This window comes from Anomalospiza imberbis, chromosome 1 (genome assembly GCF_031753505.1).
Source record: "Anomalospiza imberbis isolate Cuckoo-Finch-1a 21T00152 chromosome 1, ASM3175350v1, whole genome shotgun sequence".
Classification (NCBI taxonomy): domain Eukaryota; kingdom Metazoa; phylum Chordata; class Aves; order Passeriformes; family Viduidae; genus Anomalospiza; species Anomalospiza imberbis.
Window position 1 is genome coordinate 129037966 of NC_089681.1, and position 23594 is coordinate 129061559.

General features: G+C 37.4%; 1 protein-coding gene and 1 long non-coding RNA gene across 6 annotated transcripts; one reads left to right on the forward strand and one right to left on the reverse strand.

Annotated features, from left to right (window-relative positions):
• The first annotated feature begins 24 nt into the window (after positions 1 to 24).
• Positions 25 to 21294, forward strand: KRIT1 (KRIT1 ankyrin repeat containing). 5 transcript variants are annotated; one of them, XM_068211268.1, is made up of 18 exons: positions 25 to 158; positions 1212 to 1534; positions 2202 to 2323; positions 2617 to 2776; positions 3879 to 3971; positions 4931 to 5060; positions 7174 to 7417; positions 7697 to 7812; positions 8230 to 8373; positions 9484 to 9640; positions 9907 to 10014; positions 11666 to 11822; positions 13920 to 14071; positions 14709 to 14875; positions 16715 to 16802; positions 18490 to 18696; positions 19002 to 19118; positions 19559 to 21294. In XM_068211268.1, the coding sequence occupies exons 3-18, from the start codon at positions 2222 to 2224 to the stop codon at positions 19625 to 19627; spliced, it is 2211 nt and encodes a 736-aa protein (XP_068067369.1). In that variant the 5' UTR covers positions 25 to 158; positions 1212 to 1534; positions 2202 to 2221; the 3' UTR covers positions 19628 to 21294. The 5 variants fall into 5 exon arrangements, with proteins under 5 accessions (XP_068067369.1, XP_068067382.1, XP_068067390.1 ...); XM_068211281.1 differs by lacking the exon at positions 2202 to 2323; XM_068211289.1 differs by lacking the exon at positions 2202 to 2323 and having other exon boundaries at positions 1212 to 1284.
• LOC137486222 (uncharacterized) lies at positions 20874 to 23474 on the reverse strand. Its single transcript, XR_011005616.1, has 2 exons — positions 22383 to 23474; positions 20874 to 22135 (listed from the first exon to the last, which is right to left on the reverse strand). It is a non-coding gene; the product is annotated as an uncharacterized lncRNA (long non-coding RNA).
• Between the last annotated feature and the right edge of the window lie 120 nt (positions 23475 to 23594).

The window sequence follows — 23594 nt, forward strand, 5'->3', positions numbered from 1 at the left end:
CAACCGAGGCCCGCGGGGCTCCGACGGGAAGCGGATCCACCGCGCCGGGGGAGGGAACGGGGCGGGGACGGGGCGGAGCAGGCCGGGACGCGGGGCCTGGGCGGCGGGCGCGGCGGGAGGATGCGGCGGGGAGGCGGCGGCAGGCGCCACCGAGGAAGGCAAGGCAGGCAGGCAGGGAGGGAGCGGGGCCGGGGCGGCCTCCCTCACCCCGGTCCCGAGGCGGTCCTGAGGGCAGGGGAGCCGCTCCTGCCCGCCGGGGACCCAGCGGGGGCCGCTGCCCGGCGGCTGCTGGGCGCGGCCGGGGAGGTTCGGGGCGTTTCCCGGCCGGGCAGTGCGGGCCGGGAGATATTGGGGTGCGGGGCCGCCTCCCGCCCGTCGTCCTCCGGCCGTGCCGAGGCGAAGCAGCCCTGCGGGGCTTCCGATGCCCCCGGCCTGCCTCCTCCCTCGCGGGGTGGCGCGGCTGGGAGTCCCGGAGGGAGCCGCCCTCCGCCTCGTCCCGGCGGGTCCTGCGGGAGGCAGGAAGGGTCGGCGATTCTGGGAGAAGCCTGGGTGAGGCGTGTGCCTTAGACCAGCAGCCTTTGGAATGGGGCCGCGTTGTTAGCACCTGGGTTTGGTCAGAATCAGTTCGTGGTGGTGTCTTCTGAAGCTGGTTGTGTTTATTGTCACATCCTTACAGCACACCCCCCCCTCCCCGCCCCCTTCATCCTCACTTTTTGTTTTCTGGAGTCATATTGCAAGTCTCAGCGCTGTCAGTTTCACAGACATGCTCATTCTGCACTGGATTTAGTGCAGAGCAGTGGCAGAGGGAGTTCACCCACTGCTCATTCACCTGTCCCTCCACCTGTCATCCAGGTGACCCGGCCGTACCAGTGCAGGCTCCCTCCACACAAGCCTATGACCCAAACCCTGTGTATCCAAGCATGTGTAAGGAAACGCAAGAAGTGGGCCTTTCCCAGCTGTGCATAAGGGATGGTTGTTTCTTTTTCCTTTAAAAATTATTAATATCCTAAAGGATGAATTCTCGTATGTCAGCATCTTGCTTATTTAATGTTTTTAGATGCTACTGTAATGCAAATCATTAGCTGTTTCTCTTCAGATATTACACTGTTCACATACCATCACTGAATCCTCTAACTAATGTATTTATCCTAACTGATGGTGAAAATATCCATACTATTATTTATGTTGAGGTTTTTTCAATATCTTTTCAGGTAGTCTTGATCCCAGGAAAAATACCGCACTAAGGGCATAGGAATCTGAAGACCTCTGATTCTTCTAGAAGAGGTGGAGATGCTAGAAACACTAACATTTAAAATATGTGGAGGAATTAATCTGCAAAAAGCATGTGCTTACTGATGCTATGGAATGAAAGGGTGTTCATTTGCAGATGAAGAAAATGATCAGCTGGAAGGTGGAAATGGTCAGACATAACCTTCTTTCTGGAAGCTGATGTGATTTTGCTTTAGGAGGTTTTCCATGTAATTTCCATACAATTTTGTGATTTTAGGAATTGTCACCTTGGTTTAACAGAAGGGTAAGCAAAGCTTTTTCTTAAATCTAAATGCTTCTATTCATTTTTTTCAGAAACTAAAGATATATTCCTTTCAGAAGCTCGATTTGATGAATTGTGCACCAGTTTGCAGCCCCACTGAAATAAAACGAAGTAAATGAATCCATATTATAGTTTATTTTTATCAGCTTTATTACTTGGCTGTAGGCAAGACTGTGTTCTACTTTGCAGGGGGAGATGAAAACCAGGTATTTTCTTGAAATCCATGTGGAACTCATAGAAGTGCAATACTTGTTACAGCACAATTTTTAAATCACAGTGCTTGTCACTTTGAAATGGCTTTCTTTTTCAATTTCATATCTTTTCCAGAGTTCAAAATTTCTTTGGCCTTTTGTTTGATTTGCAAAATGGGGAAGATAAGTTACAAAGTGGAAAAAGAAATACGTTGCTTTTATTTTAAAGATTGGTTAGAGAACAAGCTTATTTGTATCAGGTCTATATGACATCCTATTTTCCCCTTTCATTAAAAGGAAGCAGAATTATAACAGCCATTGGCATTTCTCCAGCTAAAGAACAATAAATGATTAATGCAAAGCATCAGTGGATATGAGCACTGCATCCTGAAGTTTAGTGTGCTGTTGAATGTTTTTTTCAGCTGAACGTTTTCTTCCTGTTTATTCATTATTTCCAGTGATAAAGTAAGAAGGAGAGATGGGAAACCCAGAAAACATTGGAGATGCATATGTTGCTGTGATTCGTCCAAAAAATACTGCTAGCCTCAATTCTCGGGAATATCGAGCTAAATCCTATGAAGTAAAGCTATTTCTTTTCTTTATGTATTAGTAATATTAGTAATATTAGTTATTTGGCTTTTTAAATAGTATAGTAAATACCTAATAATAGAAGAGAATGTAGCCTTGTATTTTACTCTTTAGTCTGCTGCAGAGGTCATTCCGACTAAACCATTCTGCTTCTCAACATTTAGTACTTCTTGAATTTTGTTACTACTTTTACAGTGGCATAATAAATAATAATAATAATTTTTAAAAGTTCTGTGCTTCTTTCAGCTGTGCTTAAACTTCTTTTGTTTCATTGTTTTTTGAAAGATTTTGCTTCTTGAAGTTCCCATTGAAGGCCAAAAGAAAAAAAGAAAGAAAGTTTTGCTGGAAACTAAACTTCAAGGAGGCACTGAGATAACCCAGAGCATCCTGGATTATGTATTAGAAGCCACCAAACCAATTTCACCAGCCAATCAGGGTATTAAAGGTAAAACTATTTTAATATAATATACTATTGATAGCACTAGAAAAATGTTTTGTAAATTGGCATGGCAAAGTTGTGCAAAAGCATGAAATTAGTATAAGGAAAGAAGATATATTTTGAGGTTCATCAAAAAAACCTAAGCCAACTATACAGCTAAAACCTTTAATGTACCTTTGTTTTTCTTTACCTTCCAAATCTATGAAATGCTTACTAAATGATTGTTTATAAATGAATCTTCATCTGTGCTACATCTTCACCTCAAGTTTAGATTTATAGCTAAATTTGCTGTAAACCAGATCAAAGTGGCTTTTGTATCCATAACTTCAGCTAAAACTTGACTTGGACTAGAGAACTGATAGATTATTAAGTCAGTTGTTCAGAAAATAGTATCTATATGAAAATATTTTTAGCATAACTGTATCACTCACAGATGGAATTTGAGAAGTACATCTTTTTCCTTGTTGTTACATAGCTAATCTAGCAAAGAACATCACACTTATGTTGACAAATTTGTTTTAGCCAGCCTGGTATATTTCCAGGTTGGTATAAAGTATAATGACTAAAGGACTTCTGGTCTTTGCTGTGGACTTCATCTCTGTTGTTTACATGGTAAAATGTTGCAGGTAGCAATAGCTGCAGCTGAGTGGATGTAACAGAGCTATTAATGCAGCAAACACAGAATAACAGAATTAATACACATAGAGGAATGCCTTCTAAAAGCAAATACTCTGTTCCTTACATAGTTTGGAGAGTTTTAATTTGATTCACTCAGATGGCTCAAGAATTAATTATGCCCAGCTTAGTTTCTACACTGCTAAAATATGCAGCTGAGGCTGGAAAAGTTAAAAAGGGCTACAGTCACATAATTTTTTTTCATGTTAATGGGTGTATATACATATTTATGTTCTTTAATTTTTCATATGTATTTAAATTTTCTTTGCTTTCTTTAGATTATAGCTTGTAATCATAATTTTTTCTTCATAGAAAGTAGGAAGATTGAGTCTGGTAAGCTTTCAGATGGCCATCTCTAGATTTTTCCTTTGTTTTGATGGTTAATTAATTGATTTGTGTTTTGTCTGTTTTTTGTTTTTAAATAATGTGCTAGGAAAGCGTGTGGTGTTAATGAAGAAGTTTCCTCTAGATGGAGAGAAGGCAGGCCAGGAGGCATCTCTTTACATTGTTCCAACTGTTGTGAAAGGTAACATTGAGCATGATTTGTGAAGCTGCACCCATTTTAGCAGAAGTTCACTTGAGGGTTTCTTTTTTTATATGACATATTTAAGTTGTATATATCTGTCTCACTGATATATGATTATATGTTTAATTATATATATATAAAATATATGACATATTTATGTAATATATTTTAATATTATATAAAGCTTTTTCTGTATTTAAACATTAAAAGTTGCAGGCAGGTGCAAAACTCCCTAAATATTTGAAACTTTGAAGAAGTTACTTAAAATCAAGGAAGAAACCTTTGGTTTAATGTATTGCCTTTGTTTTTATAACAATAGCACACTTCTGGTTTAAGCAGTATTTGTGCATTTGGTTATATTTCAAAACACAGGCCTTAACTTGTGTAGAATTTGCTGAATGCAACTCTAAGACATCCTACTCAGTTCAGTGTTCTCTACTCAGAGAAGAATAAGTAAGTCTCTAAACAGTAAATAAATTCTTTAGAAAGCCATGTAAATTACTTATCTAGAAAGTATTTTTAGAAATACTGAAGTAAAATGTGTGCTTTTAGGGAAACTTCTTCATTTTTGCCTTACTTATAAGACTTGATAAAACCTATCAAATAGATAACATTGTGGACTTACCAGTACCAATATATATCCATCCTAGTCCTGAGTCATCTTCCTTTTTTTTTTTCTGGTAAGAGGATGCATTTAACATTTATTCCTCAAATGAACATGATCACACTGATGGAATAGTGACAGAATATGTAGGGGTTTTAAGGGTAACCTGTTGGGTTGTGAATTGCTATGTAAGGATTGTATGTAATTGCTAACAGTTATTATTTGGAGAAAATTAAGTCACTCCAGTCTAAAGTTAGAGTATAGTCTTAATTAGGGATGTGTAACTACAAAAGATGCAGAAGGCAAAATAAGATTCTTCTCACTGATGTGTCTTCAGAGAATGTTTCTTTTTTAGATAATACGAAATATACATACAGTCCTGGATGCCCTGTGTTCTACTGTTTACAAGACATCATGAGAGTCTGCAGCGAATCCAGCACACACTTTGCTACGCTTACTGCAAAAATGTTAATTGCCTTGGATAAGTAAGAGACACCATCAGTAAAAATACATTAAAATTAGAAGTTTGATATTTTATATCAAAATATAAATATTTATTAAAAAGATCATTTGTCAATGTAACACATAGTTTTAATAGCATTCTTGTGATTAAGAAGGAAATCATCATGGTATTTTCTTCATGTTTATCAGAAATGGAAACCTTGACAACATATTTCTAAAAGTCTTTTAGCAAACTCAAGAATGGTGTGTTTATCTAAATCAAGTAGCTTTTTGGAAGTTCATGCTCACAGTGAAAGTTTTGTAAAATCATAATGTTTAATCCTCTGTAAATGACATAATTGTCATTTGAGTAAGAACATTTGCCAGAGTGTAGTAAAAATATCCTGTAATTGTATACCATTAAGATTTGCATTTAAATTAAATCTCCCTGTACAAAGGGAGTACATCTTCCCCAGACACACAAATTTATTTGCAGTAGGGAATTAACTTTCAGAAAGGTGATTAGTTGTTCAGCCAGATTTATAGTAGTTTGAAATTTGAATGCATGAACAGTTGTTTTGGTGGGTTTTTTTTTGGTTGTTGTTTTGTTTGTTTTTTTTTTTTAATGTACCCTTAACCAAGAAATACCAGACACACTTGTGTATGAACTTATTTGCAGTAATAAAGTTAGCTGAAACCTCTGGCTAATGTATAAAATCATGCTACAGGCTATACCTGAAAGGTTCTGTGTGTAGGATTTTTACAGTTTATTAGTAGAGTTGTAGTATTTCCATGTATACCATCATACCAGTTAAATTTATTCACTGCTTGCTGAATGCCTTCAGGCTCTAAGTTCTGCTTTGAAGTGTTTCAAGCCTTACAAGAAGCCTTGTATATATTTGTGCATATATATAGTTTATATATATAATATAACAGTTTATATTTTTTATTCTCTGTGTACATAATCTGAAACAATACTTCTCAAATATTCAAACTGCCATAACTATTTTATCTACCAAATATTTAGAGAAAATGGCTGAAAATTCCTTAGAGGGTGTTTATAGCACAATGACTACAATTTTACTGTTCTTTCTGCCAGGAGCATGAGTAAGTGAAGAGAATGCTGCTTTTGCAGGACATTTTAGCTTGGATTTAGGACATAAAAATAGGCCTAAGCATATGCACTGAACTGCAGGTTACGTTCTGCCATCTTTACGTATGATTCTGGGACAGACAGGATCCAAGTGGTCTGTCAGTGGATGTCCAAAGCATGTACTTACTTCTCTTCTATTTCCAGGCTTAATCACTAAACAAAATTTATTGTATTTCAGCAAAGCACATTTTTACCTCAAGCTTGTGAGAAAGCATGTGCAGAAATCTAAATATAAAACTGGCTTTAGACCTTTAATGCACCACTTAATATAACACTAAAACAATTTAACAATTCTGTAAAAATGTATTTATCCAAAAATTGAGATGAACAGCTTGTCCTGAGCCCTGTGTTATATTGCATATGTGGTAGGAAAAATGCAGCAGGTGTACAGTACTGACTTCCCCTGGTAGCACAGAATAAGTGAGCTCTAAAGCCTTCAGTACTGTCAGTAGGAGTGCACTGAGAAGAGAATAAACTTCTGCAGAGCTTTATAAAAAGACAGGTGGTAGCCTATGTGAAAGAGACTTAGCAGTTTGGAAACTGGACCTTCTGGTTTGCTGCCTTTTCCTGTCTTTCCCTAATGAAACATGTGAGTCGAAAAGCTTAAGTCAGTACAGATATTGAAACTCGTCCTTAAAAAAACTGCTCTAAGTTTCAGCATTTTTTCAGAGTAGTAGTGTTAATAAACTGAAAGTAAATGAAATGTTGGTGTGGTTTTGTGGTTATAACCCGTGTTATTCTTAGTGTATAATTTCCTTCTCTTTGAGAGTTTGCATCCACACAAAATTGAGCAAATACAACTGTTTAACTGAGTGTAGTTAACAAATTTCACAATCAGGGACTAATTTAGTCTTATAAAAGTGGCTGTGCAAATTATAATTTTTTTTAATTCCAATGTGTGATTATCATATATGCAATCCCTAATCAAACAAAATAATGGACAGCATGAACAAAATGATCATTTTCTACCTGAAAATTAATTACTTCCCCATTCTCTCCTGCAGGTGGTTGGATGAACGGCACACCCAGTCTCACTCCATCCCAGCTTTATTCAGACCATCTCCTCTTGAGAGAATTAAAACAAATGTAATAAACCCTGCCTATGCTATAGAACCTGGTCAAACAGAGAGCTCATTGCACATGGGTTATACTGCCCTGGAAATAAAGAGTAAAATGCTGGCATTGGAGAAAGCAGATATGTGTATCTATAATCCTTTGTTTGGATCTGACCTTCAGTATACCAATAGGGTAAGAACTATATTTTCATTTTGTATTGTGAAACATACATACATTTTCATTTTAGAGTTCATTTATTTATTTGAGTCCATGCTCACATCAGAGTTGTTTATTTAGCAGTAAGTGTGCACTAGTTTTTCAAATCCTCATATTTGATCATAATTCTCTTTCATTATAAAATGTTACTATCATAAATTTGGTTTCAAGAGAATACCTGACCAGAATGGGGGATTGTGTAGCCAGATCTCAGTAAGATATTTTTTCACTTGTGTTTAAATTATGTCTTCACAGGTTGACAAGGTGGTAATAAATCCATACTTTGGCCTTGGAGCCCCAGACTATTCAAAGATTCAGATTCCTAAAAGAGAAAAGTGGCGACGTAGCATGAGCAGTGTCACAGAGGACAAGTATTATGTTACATTCCTTTTTCATTAATAGATAATTTTGTTTTGTCTTACTGCAGTAGCACTTGGTGGACTTAAAATGAGATTCCTGTTACTTTATGCTTCACTGTAGAAATACGTATTTTAAATTAAATTCTATTTGAAATCCTAAAATATTGAAATACAACAATTAAAGGATGAATCAAGAAAGTTATAAATTATAAACATTAGAGAAGCATTTCTTACTCTAATATATACAGCTGTGGCTTGATTTCTGCATGACAAAAAATGTATTTGTATGAATACTGGCACGTTTTAGCTGCATGAACTTGTCTTTTATTCTTCATGTAGATCTATGGTTAGTGCTATAAAAAGTTGATGTTCTCAACAATTGTAATATTTCTGAATGGTGTTTTTCCTGCTTCCCCTTTCAATTCATAGGGAACACCAGTGGGTAGATGATTTCCCTCTTCACCGCAGTGCTTGTGAAGGAGACTCTGATTTACTAAGCCACCTTCTGGATAAAAAGTTTTCTGTTAATCAGTTGGATAGTGACCACTGGGCACCAATCCATTATGCATGCTGGTGAGTCAAGCATAGTTTTGCCAATCAAGTGCATTCTAGCTGTCATGATTCTTTAGCACTATCATTTATGTAATTTATCAGCCTCCAAAAGAAGAAATAAAAAAAAACAAACCTCTAGACTTTTCATGCTTTCATTATAATATATGCTAGTGTTAACCTTCTGAAGAGAAATATTGCTTCAGTTTTTGAGATAATTTTAATTTGAATGGTTTTTGGGGATACCAGTTGTGGAGATCGTGTTATAACTTACTTATTGCCTCTTGTATCTCTCCTGACTATTCTAATTCCTGCTGGAGGCACTGGGTCTACTTTAGCATGGTAACTTTCACAGTCTATGTTGGCTTAAGCCTGTGAGCAGTTTTACAGCATGACCCGAGCATGTTTTGGTGCTGGACACCCTTTAAGTGGGAAGTGGACTAGGTGATTTACAGAGGTCAACATGTCTGACCTCTGTGATTTAATCTGTAAGTGCTTGAAAGCTTTTCTCAGTCATAAAAATGCTTTTGTTTTATCTTTATGGAAGTTAGTCTTTTGTATATATAGTGGTCAATATGTCTGATGATAGGAATAACATGAAAATCAAACTTGATTATAAAAAGCCCACATTGTTACTTGCTTTTTAGTGTTTATCAGAAAATTTGTAAATACTTCATACATCAAATATACACAAGAGTTACCAGTTATAAGCATGGGGGTTAAGAATCCTCAGGATCCATCTGCATGACAAGCAGAAGCTGAATTCTGATTCTCTCACTCATTTTTTTCCAGACAAAGCTGGACTCTGTTCTGCCATGACTGAATTGCTGCAACTACCCAAACTTAGCTAGCTTAAAGCAAGGTTCTGTTTGTCTATCATGAATCCAATCAATGCTTACTAGACCAGTGATTACCAAAGAAGTGTAGAACTGATATTGATTTCTACAAACTTACTATTTTCTGTTGTATCTGGTGTAATTAGAAAGCTAAAAACTCTTTGGTGTGGAAAAAACCACACTTTTTCAATAGGACCAAATAGGACCATCTGAAAAAACACTTTTTCATAATTAGGACCATCTGAAAAAAAACTAGTATATATTTGCTGTTTGTGTTCTGATTTAAACATGTCTGCAGGTATGGAAAAGTTGAAGCCACTCGAATGCTGTTGGAGAAAGGGAAATGCAATCCAAATCTTTTAAATGGTCAACTTAGCTCTCCTCTTCATTTTGCTGCTGGAGGTGGGCATGCTGAAATAGTACAAATTCTACTAAATCATCCTGAAATTGACAGAGTAAGTTCTGTTTATGTATAGAAATAGCAGATTTAGCAACAGTTTCTAGCTTGTGTATGAGAAATATTTTGGTGTCAGATCAATGATCTTGTTTAGCAATTACTGAAAAATGGTTAAATGTTTTTGATTACCTCTGCTTTTCCCATTGTGTATCAATTAAATGTTTGAACTCTGGCATCAAGGATTTTAATTATCTCAAAAATGTGTAAATATTTACCTGTCTTCAGTGAAATCAATGTAGAATCAGTGTTTCTGTTTGTTTGTAGCACATTACTGATCAACAAGGAAGATCTCCGCTGAATGTCTGTGAAGAGAACAAACAAAATGAGTGGGAAGAAGCTGCAAAACTCCTGAAGGAAGCCATAAATAAGCCTGTATGAGTTTATTTTCTAAATGTTTTAAAGTTTATAGTTAATTTACACTTAATCTTTTAGAAGAGCTAGAGTCACTTCTGGCTGATACTGGAAACATGCAGCACATTGAAATTGTTAGTGTAAATATGGGCGAACTGGCATTTTGTCTTTAAATGTTTCTGTTCTGTTTCATAGCTCAAGCAATACATGTAAGACATGTAAACATGATGCTCCAGATTATTTGTAAGAGCATCACATCTGCTACTGATTTTATGTCTATTATTGACAATGCAACCATCAGCTTGCTTTATGCATTATTATCTTACATGTTGATAAGCAGGAGCATTCACCTGGCTAAATGTAGGCTTCTATGAAATTGGCTTTTCGTCAGTTAGTGCAGGCTTCCTTGGCAGCCAGTGGAGATTTAGCCAGGATAGGAAACAAAATTTACAATGCAATTCCTCTTACCCTGAAGCAGATTTAAAATTAGTCAAATGATATAAACCCATTTGTTTCTTTTCTTTGACTTCAGATGCAACCTATATCCCTGTAAGTAGGTGGTGCTAGACCTGTCAGTTTTTCAAGATGTTTTAAATTATCTTCATTTCACTCTGCATGAATGCTTTCCAAAATAATTAAGGAAGGAATTGACCTTTATTTTAAGGATCTTATTATGCAGTAGATCAGGTGAAGGTGTGTCTAATGTCTCTAAAGACTAATGGACATGTTTAAAGTAGATTTCAGAGTGTAATGCGTGATGTTATGTTGTCACTTATTGCTATTTAATACAATATGTAAACTCCCCCTATAAACTACTGCAGTAGGAATGATAGTGACTACTGCAGCACAAATAGACTGATGCTTTCCATTCCAACCTCATTTTCAATCAGTTGTCCTTTTCCAAGCCATCCATCTTTTTTTTTCCAGAAGTTTTTAGGAACTCAATTCTTGATGACTTAGTAGAGTTGAGGAAGAGAAATAACAAATTCCTGAAATGTTTTTATTCAAGCAGCTGAAACATCTAATCCGTTACAGAAATGAAAATAAGACATTTCATTGATGTATGACTTGTGTATGTATGCTTTAAGCACCTGATTTATGCTTATGTATGTCTTTTAGGAGACATACTGTGGGCTCACATGCAATTTAGTGAAAGCTATGGGAGTTCTGAAGGGGAAAATGATTTATTATTTATAAGGTTTATTTAGATTCTATTACAGGAGCACTATAAGACTTACTGAGATTGTATTCTTGTAGCAGGTTCTGAGTAAAGAGTGGTGCTTCCCTCTAAAAATAAGTATTTTTAGTATAGAGTGGAAAAATTCATAACCTGCCAGTAATAGCAAAGTGAACATTTTGGGATAGGCAGCTAAGCCCAGATCCCTCAGGGAACTTTTAAATACCTACTTGCCTTTGAGTTCAACAGAAGTCCTCAGAATACCAGCAAGATCTTTCTTGGAGTTACTGTTGTAAACAACACAGTATAAGAACTTGCACAGAACATGAAACAAGCAACTTGGGTAAATAATAAATATGTAGGAGTTGTGCAATATTCTTTTTCCCAACATTATAGATGTTGCTGATACATGGTAAAACTGCTTCCCTCTCTAGAAACACAGACAGAAAGGATTTTAACAAACTGTTTGTTTAATACATTCCCATTTTTATGTAGTATGAAAAGGCACGAATTTATCGTATGGATGGGTCATATCGCTCTGTCGAGCTGAAACACGGAAACAACACAACTGTCCAGGAAATCATGGAGGGCATGCGCCTGTCTCAAGAAACTCAGCAGTATTTCACTATCTGGATCTGTTCTGAGAACCTCAGTAAGTAAAAGGGACAATGGTCATACTTGAGGGTTTATGATAGTTTATTTCTGTTCACCTTTGGCAAAAAGTAATGTTGTCTTGGGAGAGTAGGAGACATGCTCTCTGCTTCACAGCCTGGTGTCTCCAAACTGCTTTCAGAGCTGTGGAGAGCTTCTCTGTTTTAGCTCTTACTTTGGGTACTCTAAATAGGTCTGACTGTATCACTCTGGCATCTGTAATGTATTTCATCCAGGAAGATGAGGCTGTTCCAGGTTGACTTTCTGTTATAGGGCACTTTGTCTGTCATAGGCCTTACTAGTAGCTTATCCTGGTTTTATCCATATTTTTCTTCCCAGACTATCTGAATTTGGATGCATGTAGTTGTTTTTACCAATGTTTAGTCTTTTTATAACTACTAATTAAAGTAAGATGATTAATATTTTTTCATTAGGTCCTTTAATCATATTAATTTCCCTGTGTTTTACATCAAAATAATTTTTGATAAGCAAGTTTTCAAATATATTTGATGTGAGAGAATTCTGATGTAAAATATCGCGTTTATATTTATGGTATTTTTTGGTATTTCTGATCTAAATAAAAAAGATTTTGTAGTTTTTATTTGAGATATATGCTAGAAAATAAATAGAAGCCCAAAAGTCAATGAGTGTGGTTGGTTATTTTCAGATAATGTGGGCAACAGTACTGCTGCAACAGGATATCTATGGGACAGGTTGTGGATTACAAAGCTCAGTTCAGGTCTGATAGGATACCATGTTGACAGTGTCATTAACACAGAAGCCTTGCATTTAAATTTTTTTTTACTGTTGCCAGTGCTCTGCTACAGTGGTATTGTTACTTATTTTTTAAAGTAGCTCTAATTATTGCAGGAAATATTTTCTTTATGTTTCTTTAATCTTTTTCTTCCAGTGTCATACCATTGGCCTTTTTACTTTGCTGTATGCCACGTGACTACTGTAACCCTCTGCTAAACATAGATGTTAATGTGAAGAAAAGGAAGTGTTTGAGGGTTAAAGTCTTGCTGCTTTTGCCTTTTCTAAAGATGTATGTAACGTTTTCATAGACTCATTGAGGTATTTCCCTTGCATTTGCGGGGAAGAGCTCACTGACATATTGTTTGTGTAACAGCAAGTAATTCTCTAGCTATTTGGCCTAGATCTGAAAATGAGCTACTGATTATGGCTTCAAACAACTAATGGACAAGTTTCATTATAAAGTATGTTGCAGTTTGTATACAACTGTAAGGACAGTAGGCTTCTTGCTTGTAGAACAGTTGGTGCTTTTCTGTGTTTGAATGTAAAATGGATAAGTTAAATGAACAGATTGTTCCCAGTGAAAGATGTTACACTATAACGTATCCATCTACGCTTTTCATATAATGTGAAATGCCACAGTGTGAAAGCCAGAGCAGTGAGGATGAGGCAGATACAGCCTCCTAGAACCTCGCTCCTAGGAAAAGCCAAGCAATAATCCAAGGACAGGCAGGGTGAGTGAGTAAGCCAAAGATACAGATTCTAGTACATAGTAGGACTGTAACTGAAAGCTCTGTATTAATTTCTCAGCACTCATATACACAAGAGAGCCTGAAACAGTGATTGACTTTAGCTTGTCAAAACATTTTGCAGATTAAAAAGAATGTCTGTTCTGAAAAGTTTATGGTTTTTACATATATGTACAAATAGGGCAAATACATTCATAAGATAAATTATATCTGTATTCTTCTGTCAAAAATAAGATTATTGGACTTTGTATTTCTGCCACAATAATAGAGACAACAGTCTCTCATGTTTTATTACTGTGTTTTTAAGGTCAGTCTTGGTACTCCATTACATTTTTAAATAGCACTTCACTCCTGAGAAACTGAAAATAATGAACTTTCAACACTGTTGCATTTAGTGAATTGATGCTAAGAGTTTTGTCAATAAATCCATATTTACAAAACCTTTTCTATATAGCAGTTTAGAAAACATAGTGAAAACTTTTGTTAATGAGTCCTCAGTTTCAGGTACTCTGGGTTTGGTGCAGCATTTAACCATTTATGTGTATGTGCTGGGTTATTCTGTTTGTTTATTTGGAAACAAACTTGTTATTTTTCAGGTCTCCAGCTGAAGCCATATCACAAGCCTTTACAGCATATTCGAGACTGGCCTGAAATATTCACTGAACTGACAAACTTGGATCCTCAAAGGGAAACTTCACAGCTTTTCCTGAGAAGGGATGTGAGACTTCCACTGGAAATAGAAAAAAAGGTCAGCTCTTGGAAGTGAATGAAATTATGGTCAGACTCAGAACACTTGGACTGTCAACACTCAGTGTGTATAGTGACTGTAGTAATTTCCAAACTTATTTAAACCTGACATCTCCTTTTCTGTAATGGTTTGATGTTCACATTCTTCCCTTCCTCTCTCTTGCCTTCCTGCCATCTCTTTGTTCTCTCTCTCTTTCTCACCCTCTCAGTTGGGTTTATCCAGTGTCTCCATGTGTCAGTCTCTGTCTGTCATACAGCTAAAAACAACCTGTCTGATTTTCTTCCTTGTGCTTTTGTTTTTCAGTTATTTAATTGGTCGATTTCAATGGGATTATTCAATCATATTACTGAAAATGAATTTATGGGGGAAAAATCCAAAGATACCAGTATTTCTGTGAACTTTTTGATTGGGCATGGTGTGCTAGTTGCCTTTCATTTGTGTGTGTTAAATCAGTGAAATGTTGAAGTAAGTAAATGAAAAACAATGCTTCTATTACAAAGCACCACTAAAATGTACACTTCAGTGAGGATCACACCTTTGTCTTCTGTCTCTGAATCAGTGAGAAAATGCTATTCATAGTTTCTAAGCTTATTTTCCTTTTTATAAAGAAATCACATTATTTAAATCTTTTTAACAGATTGAGGATCCATTGGCTATTCTTATACTTTTTGATGAGGCCAGATATAATTTACTGAAAGGTTTTTATACATCACCTGATGCAAAGCTGATTACACTGGCAAGTCTACTTCTACAAATAGTCTATGGAAATTATGAGAGCAAGAAACATAAACAGGGCTTTCTAAAGTAAGTATGTGTTTAAAATTTAAAATTATGCGTTAGATTAAGTATTTTTAGATAGCACTTCCTATGGAACCCTCAGACTTTAGGTATGGTATATTTGTTGGTTTTCTTCATCACTGAGCTATATTTCAAAGCAATCATGTAACCCTTGTAGCATTAATAGAAGTTGGACATCGTGTGTGAAAATGTATTCATCTTTATTACTGCAGTCCTAGACAGAGGAGTGGAGGATTTTACACTATACTGTGTAAAATCTGTCCTGAGATACAGTAATACCAAAATAAACAACAGTATTCATTTGAAGGGTTCTGACAGGACTGAGGCTTTGAGCAATGTTGAAGAAACATCTTACTGTGACAGACCAATGTCTGGGATTAACCTTCCCTCTCTGGACAGACCATGCAGTGATACTGTTTCTCTTCTGTCATTTGTAGGAGAAATGCTGTACTAAATTAGTCAAACCCATAGCACCAGTAGGGCTCAGCCAGATGGTATTTTTCTCTCCCCTTCTCTCTGCATGCCAGCAGAACAGTAGCTGAGCTATTTTGGGATGGCTTGTTCTTCCCACATACATTTCTACAGCAGTATCTGAGCCCATGATTCCAGTTCTCTACTGTGTGCTCCTTCACCCCCTGCCATCTCCACCTCACTTCATTCATGGAACAGCATCTGTGCTGTTCTGGAATGCTGCTATACTTCTCATCTTCTCTTATTCACAGCAACAGCTGAGCTGCCTTGGCCACATGGATTTTTGTATGTATTGTCCTGCAATTGCACAGCCAGTCTGTGGAGCATAAGGGGAACGGGGTTTAAGTGAGACCTCCTATAGGAGTGTGCAGTTCAGTGCAGCTGAGTTTTATATGAAACTACTCCCTCTTGGCTCCCAGCAGCTGCAGGGTGGTGTTCCTCTGGACACTGAGGCCTGTCAGTACTGTGGTTCCAAGTTCATCCTGTTCAATGGAAGTGTTTGGCTCTGCAGACAGGACTACCTGCAAAGATAAGGTTGGGTTAGATAAAAAGCCATTTGGACATGCTTTCCATCCATATTTACATAATTCTTCATACAGATAAGGAGTTTCATAATCTGTTTTTCTTTTTATAGTTGACACAGTTCATTAAAAGACGGGTAATTCCAAAAATACATCCATAGCTGCTGTTTATCCTTGACCTTAAAGATCTGATGGACTCTTCTGTGCAGGGTTTTTGCTTGGCAGATCATATATACTGCCAAATACAGTTTAAATAGATTACATCACTATGTCTTGAGACTGTCTTAAATGTACATAAAAGCAAACTAGTAAAGGCTAGCATTCTTCCTTCTAGTGTTTTTTGTTTCCTGCATTTTGGGTTTTTTAAAAAAGGCAGTTGATAAAAGTAGCTTCTCTTTCATGTCTTGTAGTATACAACTTCAATGTGGAAATTAATTGGGCTGAATCCTTGGTAGTGCTGACTACAGGAGTGGAAGGAAGAGTATCTACAGTCTGTCATATGTTCTGAGAATGTGATATGCTGATGTAAATGGCATTTTGTATATAATTTTGGCTTCCAACCTGGAATTCACCAAATTGTTCTCTAACCAAGTATGAGTCATGTGTTCTGCTGGCATTTCCTCTCCATGCCATGTCCATGATGTGTGACACAGAGTGTATAACGTAAAGCCAGATCTTCATTAACTGAGAATTGCACTGTTTCTTAGGAAACCATCTCATCTCATGAGGCAGCGTAGAGTAGGAGCTGACTGTCTAGCTCAGTATGTGACTTGAAGGTACACTGTGGCAGACATTGTTCTTTTTTCTTACTTTTAGTGAAAAAAAACTTTGTTCCTCTTTGTCTTTCTCTTAGTGAAGAAAATCTTAAATCTATTGTACCAATAACTAAACTAAAAAGCAAAGCTCCTCACTGGACAAACAGGATACTTCATGAATACAAGGTAAGATAAATAAGCAGGTAGTAGAAAATCCTTTTCTTAAACATTTTTGACTGTTTGGTTGTCAATTAACAAACAGAAATACTGGTATAAAAAGTTAAAAATGTGTGTGCTCTGAATTTCTGTGACTCATTGTGTAATATATTTCTTGTGTAGTTACAGATCTCTTTGTTAGAAGTAAATGTATTTGTTATCTGTTCATTTACCTTCAGTGTTAGGTCTGTATTGAGCACACTTCCAATTCAGGCATAGGTGTGAAAAAATCTACTATGATTTAAATTTCCATGTCTGCTTGTAGCAATAGATCCCCAAAGTTCTTTTTGTCAGTGTAACTTGTATCTTAGGGATCTGGTAGTGCTGCTGATGTTCACATGCACACACACACACACACACATACAAACTCCTTTGTTCAGAGCAGTTAATTGAGCAAAAATTTTAAATTTTTTGGACTTGGGCTGCTTGTGTAAAAATGCATCTAACCAAGGGCTGTCGGTCCCAAATGAGGTCAGATTAAATTTGTGGTCTTCACAAATAACTGTGAAAAAAGTGAGGTGTGTCAGAAGGAGAACAGCTGATGTGCATCTCTAAAGGTAGCTGCCAGGAAACCTTACGGAGGCACCTAGTGAATGTTTTCAAATCTTGCTCCTCTTTTTGAGATGAGATTAGTCAGTCATAAACTTTCTTTTGGTGCTCACACCTTTTTTGTCAGAAATTAGCAGATCATTCCTATCTTTCTAATAGAGATGAATGAGGGGGTGATGGTGGTCTAAGACTATGGTGTAGCAAAGTCGTCTACTCTGTCATCAAATTATATATAAGAATGAGCATAGCGTTCTTGACTTCTGTTTTTGAAACATTATTTTGGGGTGTGGGGCATGGGGGGAAGGGGAAAGAAGTTGCCGTCTTTTGTTCTGAAGATTTTACATGTTACAAATGGCTGTGTAGAATTCAGGTAAGCTATAAGGCAGGGTATGGATCTAGAGAGGCTGATCCTGTCTACCACACCCACAGTCATGGCCTCCTAACTGTTGAAGATTTGTGTTCCCCCTTGTGTCTGTGCCTTCTGATCTTGTCCACGGCCCCACAGTTTTTTATTTGTTAGAGTGGTTGTTGTCATTCTGGTTTGAGGAGCACTCCGGCAATAGTTTATTCTGACTGCTGCACTGTACTGAAGAAGAAGGAACAGAAGCCTGTTTCAATCTGAATGAAGGCTCCACTAATGAAAAAAGATCTGCACCTCTTTTTTGCTTAGAAAAGAAAAAACAATCCATGTTTTTGGAAGGAGGTACTTGCTCATATTACCATGTCTCACTGGACTGGACTCCTTAAAAGGAGGAAGAATACTTAATTTTAAAGATTGTGATGCATTTGGTGTCAGATGGGTGCATAGCTGCTGATCCCAAGTCCAAGTTACTTCTGGGAGAGGCAAAGCTGTGGGGCCCTTCAGAGGTTGTGTGTCTGTGCTCAGATTTCCAAGGCTCATACAGGTATCTGGGTTTTGCCTCAGTCTCTTCTAGCTCTTGAGCCTTTCCATGGCTCTGAGGTTTAATTTAGCTGTAGGAAGATGGTTGATGGGAAGGCACTTTGGAAATAAGCATTTAGTAGGGATTGCACTGAATAGTGGATTTTCTTCAAACAATCACAGCTGTCTGGAAGGACTTGTTGATTGCCATTGTTTCTTTAATTTTAGAATCTCAGCACCAGTGAAGGTGTCAGTAAGGAGATGCATCACCTTCAGCGCATGTTCTTGCAGAATTGCTGGGAAATTCCTACTTATGGAGCAGCTTTTTTCACAGGACAGATATTCACCAAAGCAAGTTCAAGTAGCCATAAAGTCATCAAAGTGTACGTAGGAGTAAACGTAAAAGGGCTGCACCTCCTCAACATGGAAACAAAGGTCAGCTTAAGTGAACTGCCAATGATAACTATAATACTTAATTCTCTTTTCTTAAAATCTTTGTAGAGAAGTGATTTCCCATCCAACTTTTTAGTTAAACTTGACTGAAAATTTCCAAGATTTTAAAGTCTTTATAAGTCACTAACAAAGTCTTGAATTTTTTCACTTTACTACTTTATGAACTACAACTGCATTATGGAATGTAGTGATTTAAGTCTGAATCCTGTCTTTATGAATGAAGGGAAGTTCAGTTTGCAAGTATGGAGGATATTTTCTGAGTGACAGTTTCCTACATTTGGTCATAGGCTTTACTCCTCAGCCTGAAGTATGGTTGCTTTATGTGGCAATTGGGAGATGGAGATACGTGTTTTCAAATCCACAGTCTGGAAAACAAAATGAGCTTTATTGTACATACCAAACAGGTAAGCACTATCATTTTACATCCTTTGTGTTCAATTATTTTTTTCCTAAATTAGATACACAAGCCTCTTTTGTCTTGAGATTGACCACCCTTGCACAGTTTAAAAGAAGCCTAAGGCAAGCTCCCACAACAATTATTTTAAAACTTTATTATTAATATTTCAGAATGTTTGCTTGTTTTCTTAGCACATTAAGCCTTCAGAATTCAAAATACATAAAATATATCTATAATCATTAGGATAAATCTTTTGTTTAATTGAAACTGTTTCTTGCATGTGCCCAATCCCTCATTATCTCTGATTAATTCCAAATACAATGAGTAACTTTGTGATTGAAAGTAATGGAGTTTGAGATTGGATAAAGCGGAGAATTGCTTTTGTCGTGTACTTGATTGTCATAGTTCTGAAATGCTGACAGAATTTACTTGCATCCCTTTACACAGGCAGGACTCGTTGTAAAACTCCTGATGAAATTAAATGGCCAGCTAATGCCAACTGAAAGAAATGAGTGATGGAAATGAACAATAGTTATGAGATGGCATCTGATGGCTGAGCAAAAAACAACTTGTTCCTCCACATAACAGGACTTCCATGTACATTAATTTTACACAATAGAAAAGTAAATTTGTACAGTTTTTTTAACTTTGTACAGAAACTGCATGGTTTATTTTTTTAAAAAAACTATACAACATATCTATTATTTTTATAAATATTTTGTGTTTCATATATTAACTATTGTAGGGCTTGAGCTTAACCAATAAAGCCGATGAAATCTAAATGGTTTACCGAGTTTGACGAGCATGAATCCAGTAAAGCTGTTGTTCCCAGAGAAATATGGGACTACCAGTGCCATTAAGCAAGTCTCAGTTAACCTATTTACCTTTTGTGTCATTGCGTGGAACATCAAGCAGCTGGTATATGTTGCAGTATTTTGTAGACACTCTGTATTTTTAAGATACTATTGAAAAATATGCTTAAAAGACCTGTTAGACCTTTGAGCAACTACTTTTGATAAAATCTTGTTTTTTTATTTGGTTTCTGACAAACATTTTAGCTTGCTTTTACTTTTAACTTTCTCATACTTTGTATTCATATTTATTCTAAAATACTGCATGAGGATGCCAAAAGGGAAATACTTTAAATCATTCAGAAGCCATATTGAATGTTTAGCATGATTGTTTTGTAGAATGGATTTTCACTTTTGCTGTGCAATATAAAATGTATGTATGGAGGAGAGGGAGACAGGGATTTTTACAGATGAACCTTACTCAGAGGACTTAGGAAAGTTTTATAAATCCTACCCTGGATTGCAACACATATGCAGTAACAAAAGCTCATACAGGAGGTACTAAGTTATTTTTCTTAAATTACTTTTCTTACTGATTAATTCAATTTATTCAGGCTAAAAGCAGTGCAGGATGCAGGAATGAAGATGACAAGGAAGTCAGAAACAGTTTGTAAGCATTCTGCCTGCTCTTTGTAGAGTCAGGGTTGGGCCTCCACAAGTTGGGTCCCAAGCGTAAGGTGGGATTCTATGCAGTCTGAAACATATCCTTGTACATTAAAATAGAATCTGTAACACAAGTCTTTGAAGTTTCTGGTTGTATTTCAGGGTTTTAAGTGCACTTGACTATTTCTTCCATGTAAACTGCATGCTAAAACAGTGTGCAATATTTTGTAAAAAAAAAGTTTTATGAAAAATAAAAATTAGCACTTGTCTCTAAGTTTTCAAATAAAAGCTACAATGAATGTGAAGAACTGTGCTGTTGTATAGTAACTTTACTCATACCTTACTAGTAGCTGCAGTTTGAGAAATTAAAGTAGTAAGCTGTTACAAACATGAATAGGAGACTTGTATTTTGTATTCTTCTTAGCAAGCTGTACTTTTCTACTTAAACCTCACAGGCCTAAATAACAGTAAAATTTCATGGATTGTTATGCTTTATTTAAGGTAAATAATGCAGCAGTCAGGTCCTCCATCGTGCATCCCTGCTATCACTTGTCTCTGGTATCAGAAATACATTTCTCTACGTAGCACTTTCTTAGAAAACTAGAGGAAATGTTAGGAAGGTGTGTCAATTGCCTATATAACTATACTATCAATATGCCTTATTGCTGTATAGTCCTTTCTGCTAAATTCTTATTTATTACTACCTAATAAATTGTTTGCAACAAGTCATATTTGGTGTTTCTATTTTTGTAACCAGCATGAAGGTGCCATCAAATGTTACACCAAGCATGTGTTATTACCAAAGAGCAGTAGTTTGTAGGCTCTTTGTAAGGCTCATCCTTGTAAGGTATGTAAGAAAAGCATCAGAGAGGATCGGAGAGAGTCCCATGATGACTCTAAATTAAGGTAGTGCACCTTGGAAACTGCTCAGGAATTTACCAGGTAAACGGGAACTGTTCATTGTGGCAAGGCACAGTTTTGCAGATGTTGCACATCAGTAGCACCACTGAGCAGCAAGAGCCCAAGTCTGCAATCCCAGAGGCTCCTGGCACTGCTGGGGCAAGGCAGGTGTGTGCTCTCCTTTCATCTGGAAGCAGGAAATGAAAAATGGGAACAGAGAGAAATCCAACACCACTGAGACAGACCATTAATAACAACCCTCATATCACTACCAAACAAAAAAAAACAACGAAAATGAACTGACACTTGTGCCTTTGTAAACATGAGATGCCGAGCTCACCACCTACAGTCCATCTAACAAGTACATTCTTAAAAAGCAACAACCTATACAGCTGCCAAAAGCAAAGATTTGAGTAGGACATTCAGCCAGGCCCTGTGAGACAAAAGAGTTTAAGAGAACTTAAAACTGTGAAAAACAGGCAGGATTTTACCAAATGGAATAACTGGCCCCTCTGACTCCAGTGAGCAACTTGTTCAAGAAGGAAGCCTTGGTCCTGAGGTGATGTCCTGCTGCTGCTGCTTGGTGCAGGGAACAATTGCTCCAGGGAGGTGGGAGTTTCCCAACCATTGTCAGCTTATAGCTGGATGCAGTTTGAAGCTCGGCTTTTGACTGAAAAAAGAAATACAGGTTCAACAGAAACAACATACATAGTTTGCAAAAGCTCTGCTTTACTTTGTTATTACTATAGGGTAAAGATATAAAAATAATGCACAAAATTACTATTCTATATACATTTAAATATAATTAGTAATTACATAAATGAAGAAAAAGCTTTATTCATATATAGGTAATTAATCTGGAAATCCTCTCCCTTGGAAGAAATAGACTGACACTATTCCACCATAAATGTCCTTACTTCATAAACTGACAGAGCAGAATGTCAGTAACAACCAGTGATAGCTCTCATGTCCCCTGAAAGAATTGTCAAGGCTTGTAAATACGAAGGAACTCTTTCTCAACCACTACAGCACTGATGAATTTCCTTTGGCCCTGAAAAGTGTTGAAATTCAGAGCTTGCAGGCAACAAATTGAAAACTTTACTAGATCCCTGTAGCTGACATGAAGAGTTTGAAGATACTCGACATGGATTCCATGCACATCTGAGCATTCACAAGTGTTCTCTGCTACCTCCACTCATCTAGTAATACTCAGCACATGTGAGACCTTGATACAGGGTTTACCACAGGATATTATGCATTTAAAAATCGACAAGAATATTCACTCAGTAACAGGCTTATGCTTTTGCCTGTGCACCTTTTCCAGCTGACAAAATTAGAAGTACTCAGACCTGATAACAACAAATAGTTCATTTCAGATGAAGTCAGGAATTTATGAGAATTTAGGTTTCTGAACTTTGCAAAAATTTATTTAAAAGCATTACAGATAATCTTTGCAACTGTACCGCGTTGAAATGTCTCACAGTATGTAATGCTCCCTGCTAGTATTCCCAGATGTACACATTTAAACTTTCGAAAGTGACTGGACTCACTGGATGAACAAACACTGCCTTTAATAGACCTGCTCGAACCAGAATTTTCCGGAAATGCATTAAGATACACTCCTGTGAAATTAAACAATTGTATGTGGACGACAAGCTGACCTCGGTTGTGATGAGCTCTCTGTTTCCAAATGCAGCTTTGTGCACGATTTGATCTTAAACCCTTAGATCTTAGAAACTAATTTCAAACACAATACGCGGATTTTCTGACATTAAACATTTGGAGCACCCGGAAATAAACACAAATAAGCCGTCCTCGTTCTCCGCGCGCTGTGCAGCCTTACAAACCAGCGCCCTGGGCTGTCAACGGGGGCACCGGCAGTGATGTCCGAGGGACGGCTCACCGTCATAAGCCCCATTTCTCGGAGGAGAACCGCGTCGTCCGGGCGCCGGAGGACACCCAGCGCTCCAAGCACCCATGCGCCCCGCGCCGCGGGGCCGCCGCCGCCGGGGCCGAGCCCTGAGGCGGCCGGGCCCGGCCCCCGCGCGCCGCCCGCCAATGGCGCGGGCCGCAGCCCGGCCGATGCCGTCACCCCGCGCAGCGCGGCCGCGGGTTGGCTGCGGCGCCGG

What these genes read in the sequence shown, in the direction of transcription:
- KRIT1 (XM_068211268.1), top strand. Translation starts at nt 2,222, where the DNA reads ATGGGAAACCCAGAAAACATTGGAGATGCATATGTTGCTGTGATTCGT. An exon ending in AGCCAATCAGGGTATTAAAG is followed by an intron (nt 2,777 to 3,878) that starts GTAAAACTATTT and finishes ATAATGTGCTAG; the next exon opens with GAAAGCGTGTGGTGTTAATG. An exon ending in AGCAGTGTCACAGAGGACAA is followed by an intron (nt 7,813 to 8,229) that starts GTATTATGTTAC and finishes TTCAATTCATAG; the next exon opens with GGAACACCAGTGGGTAGATG.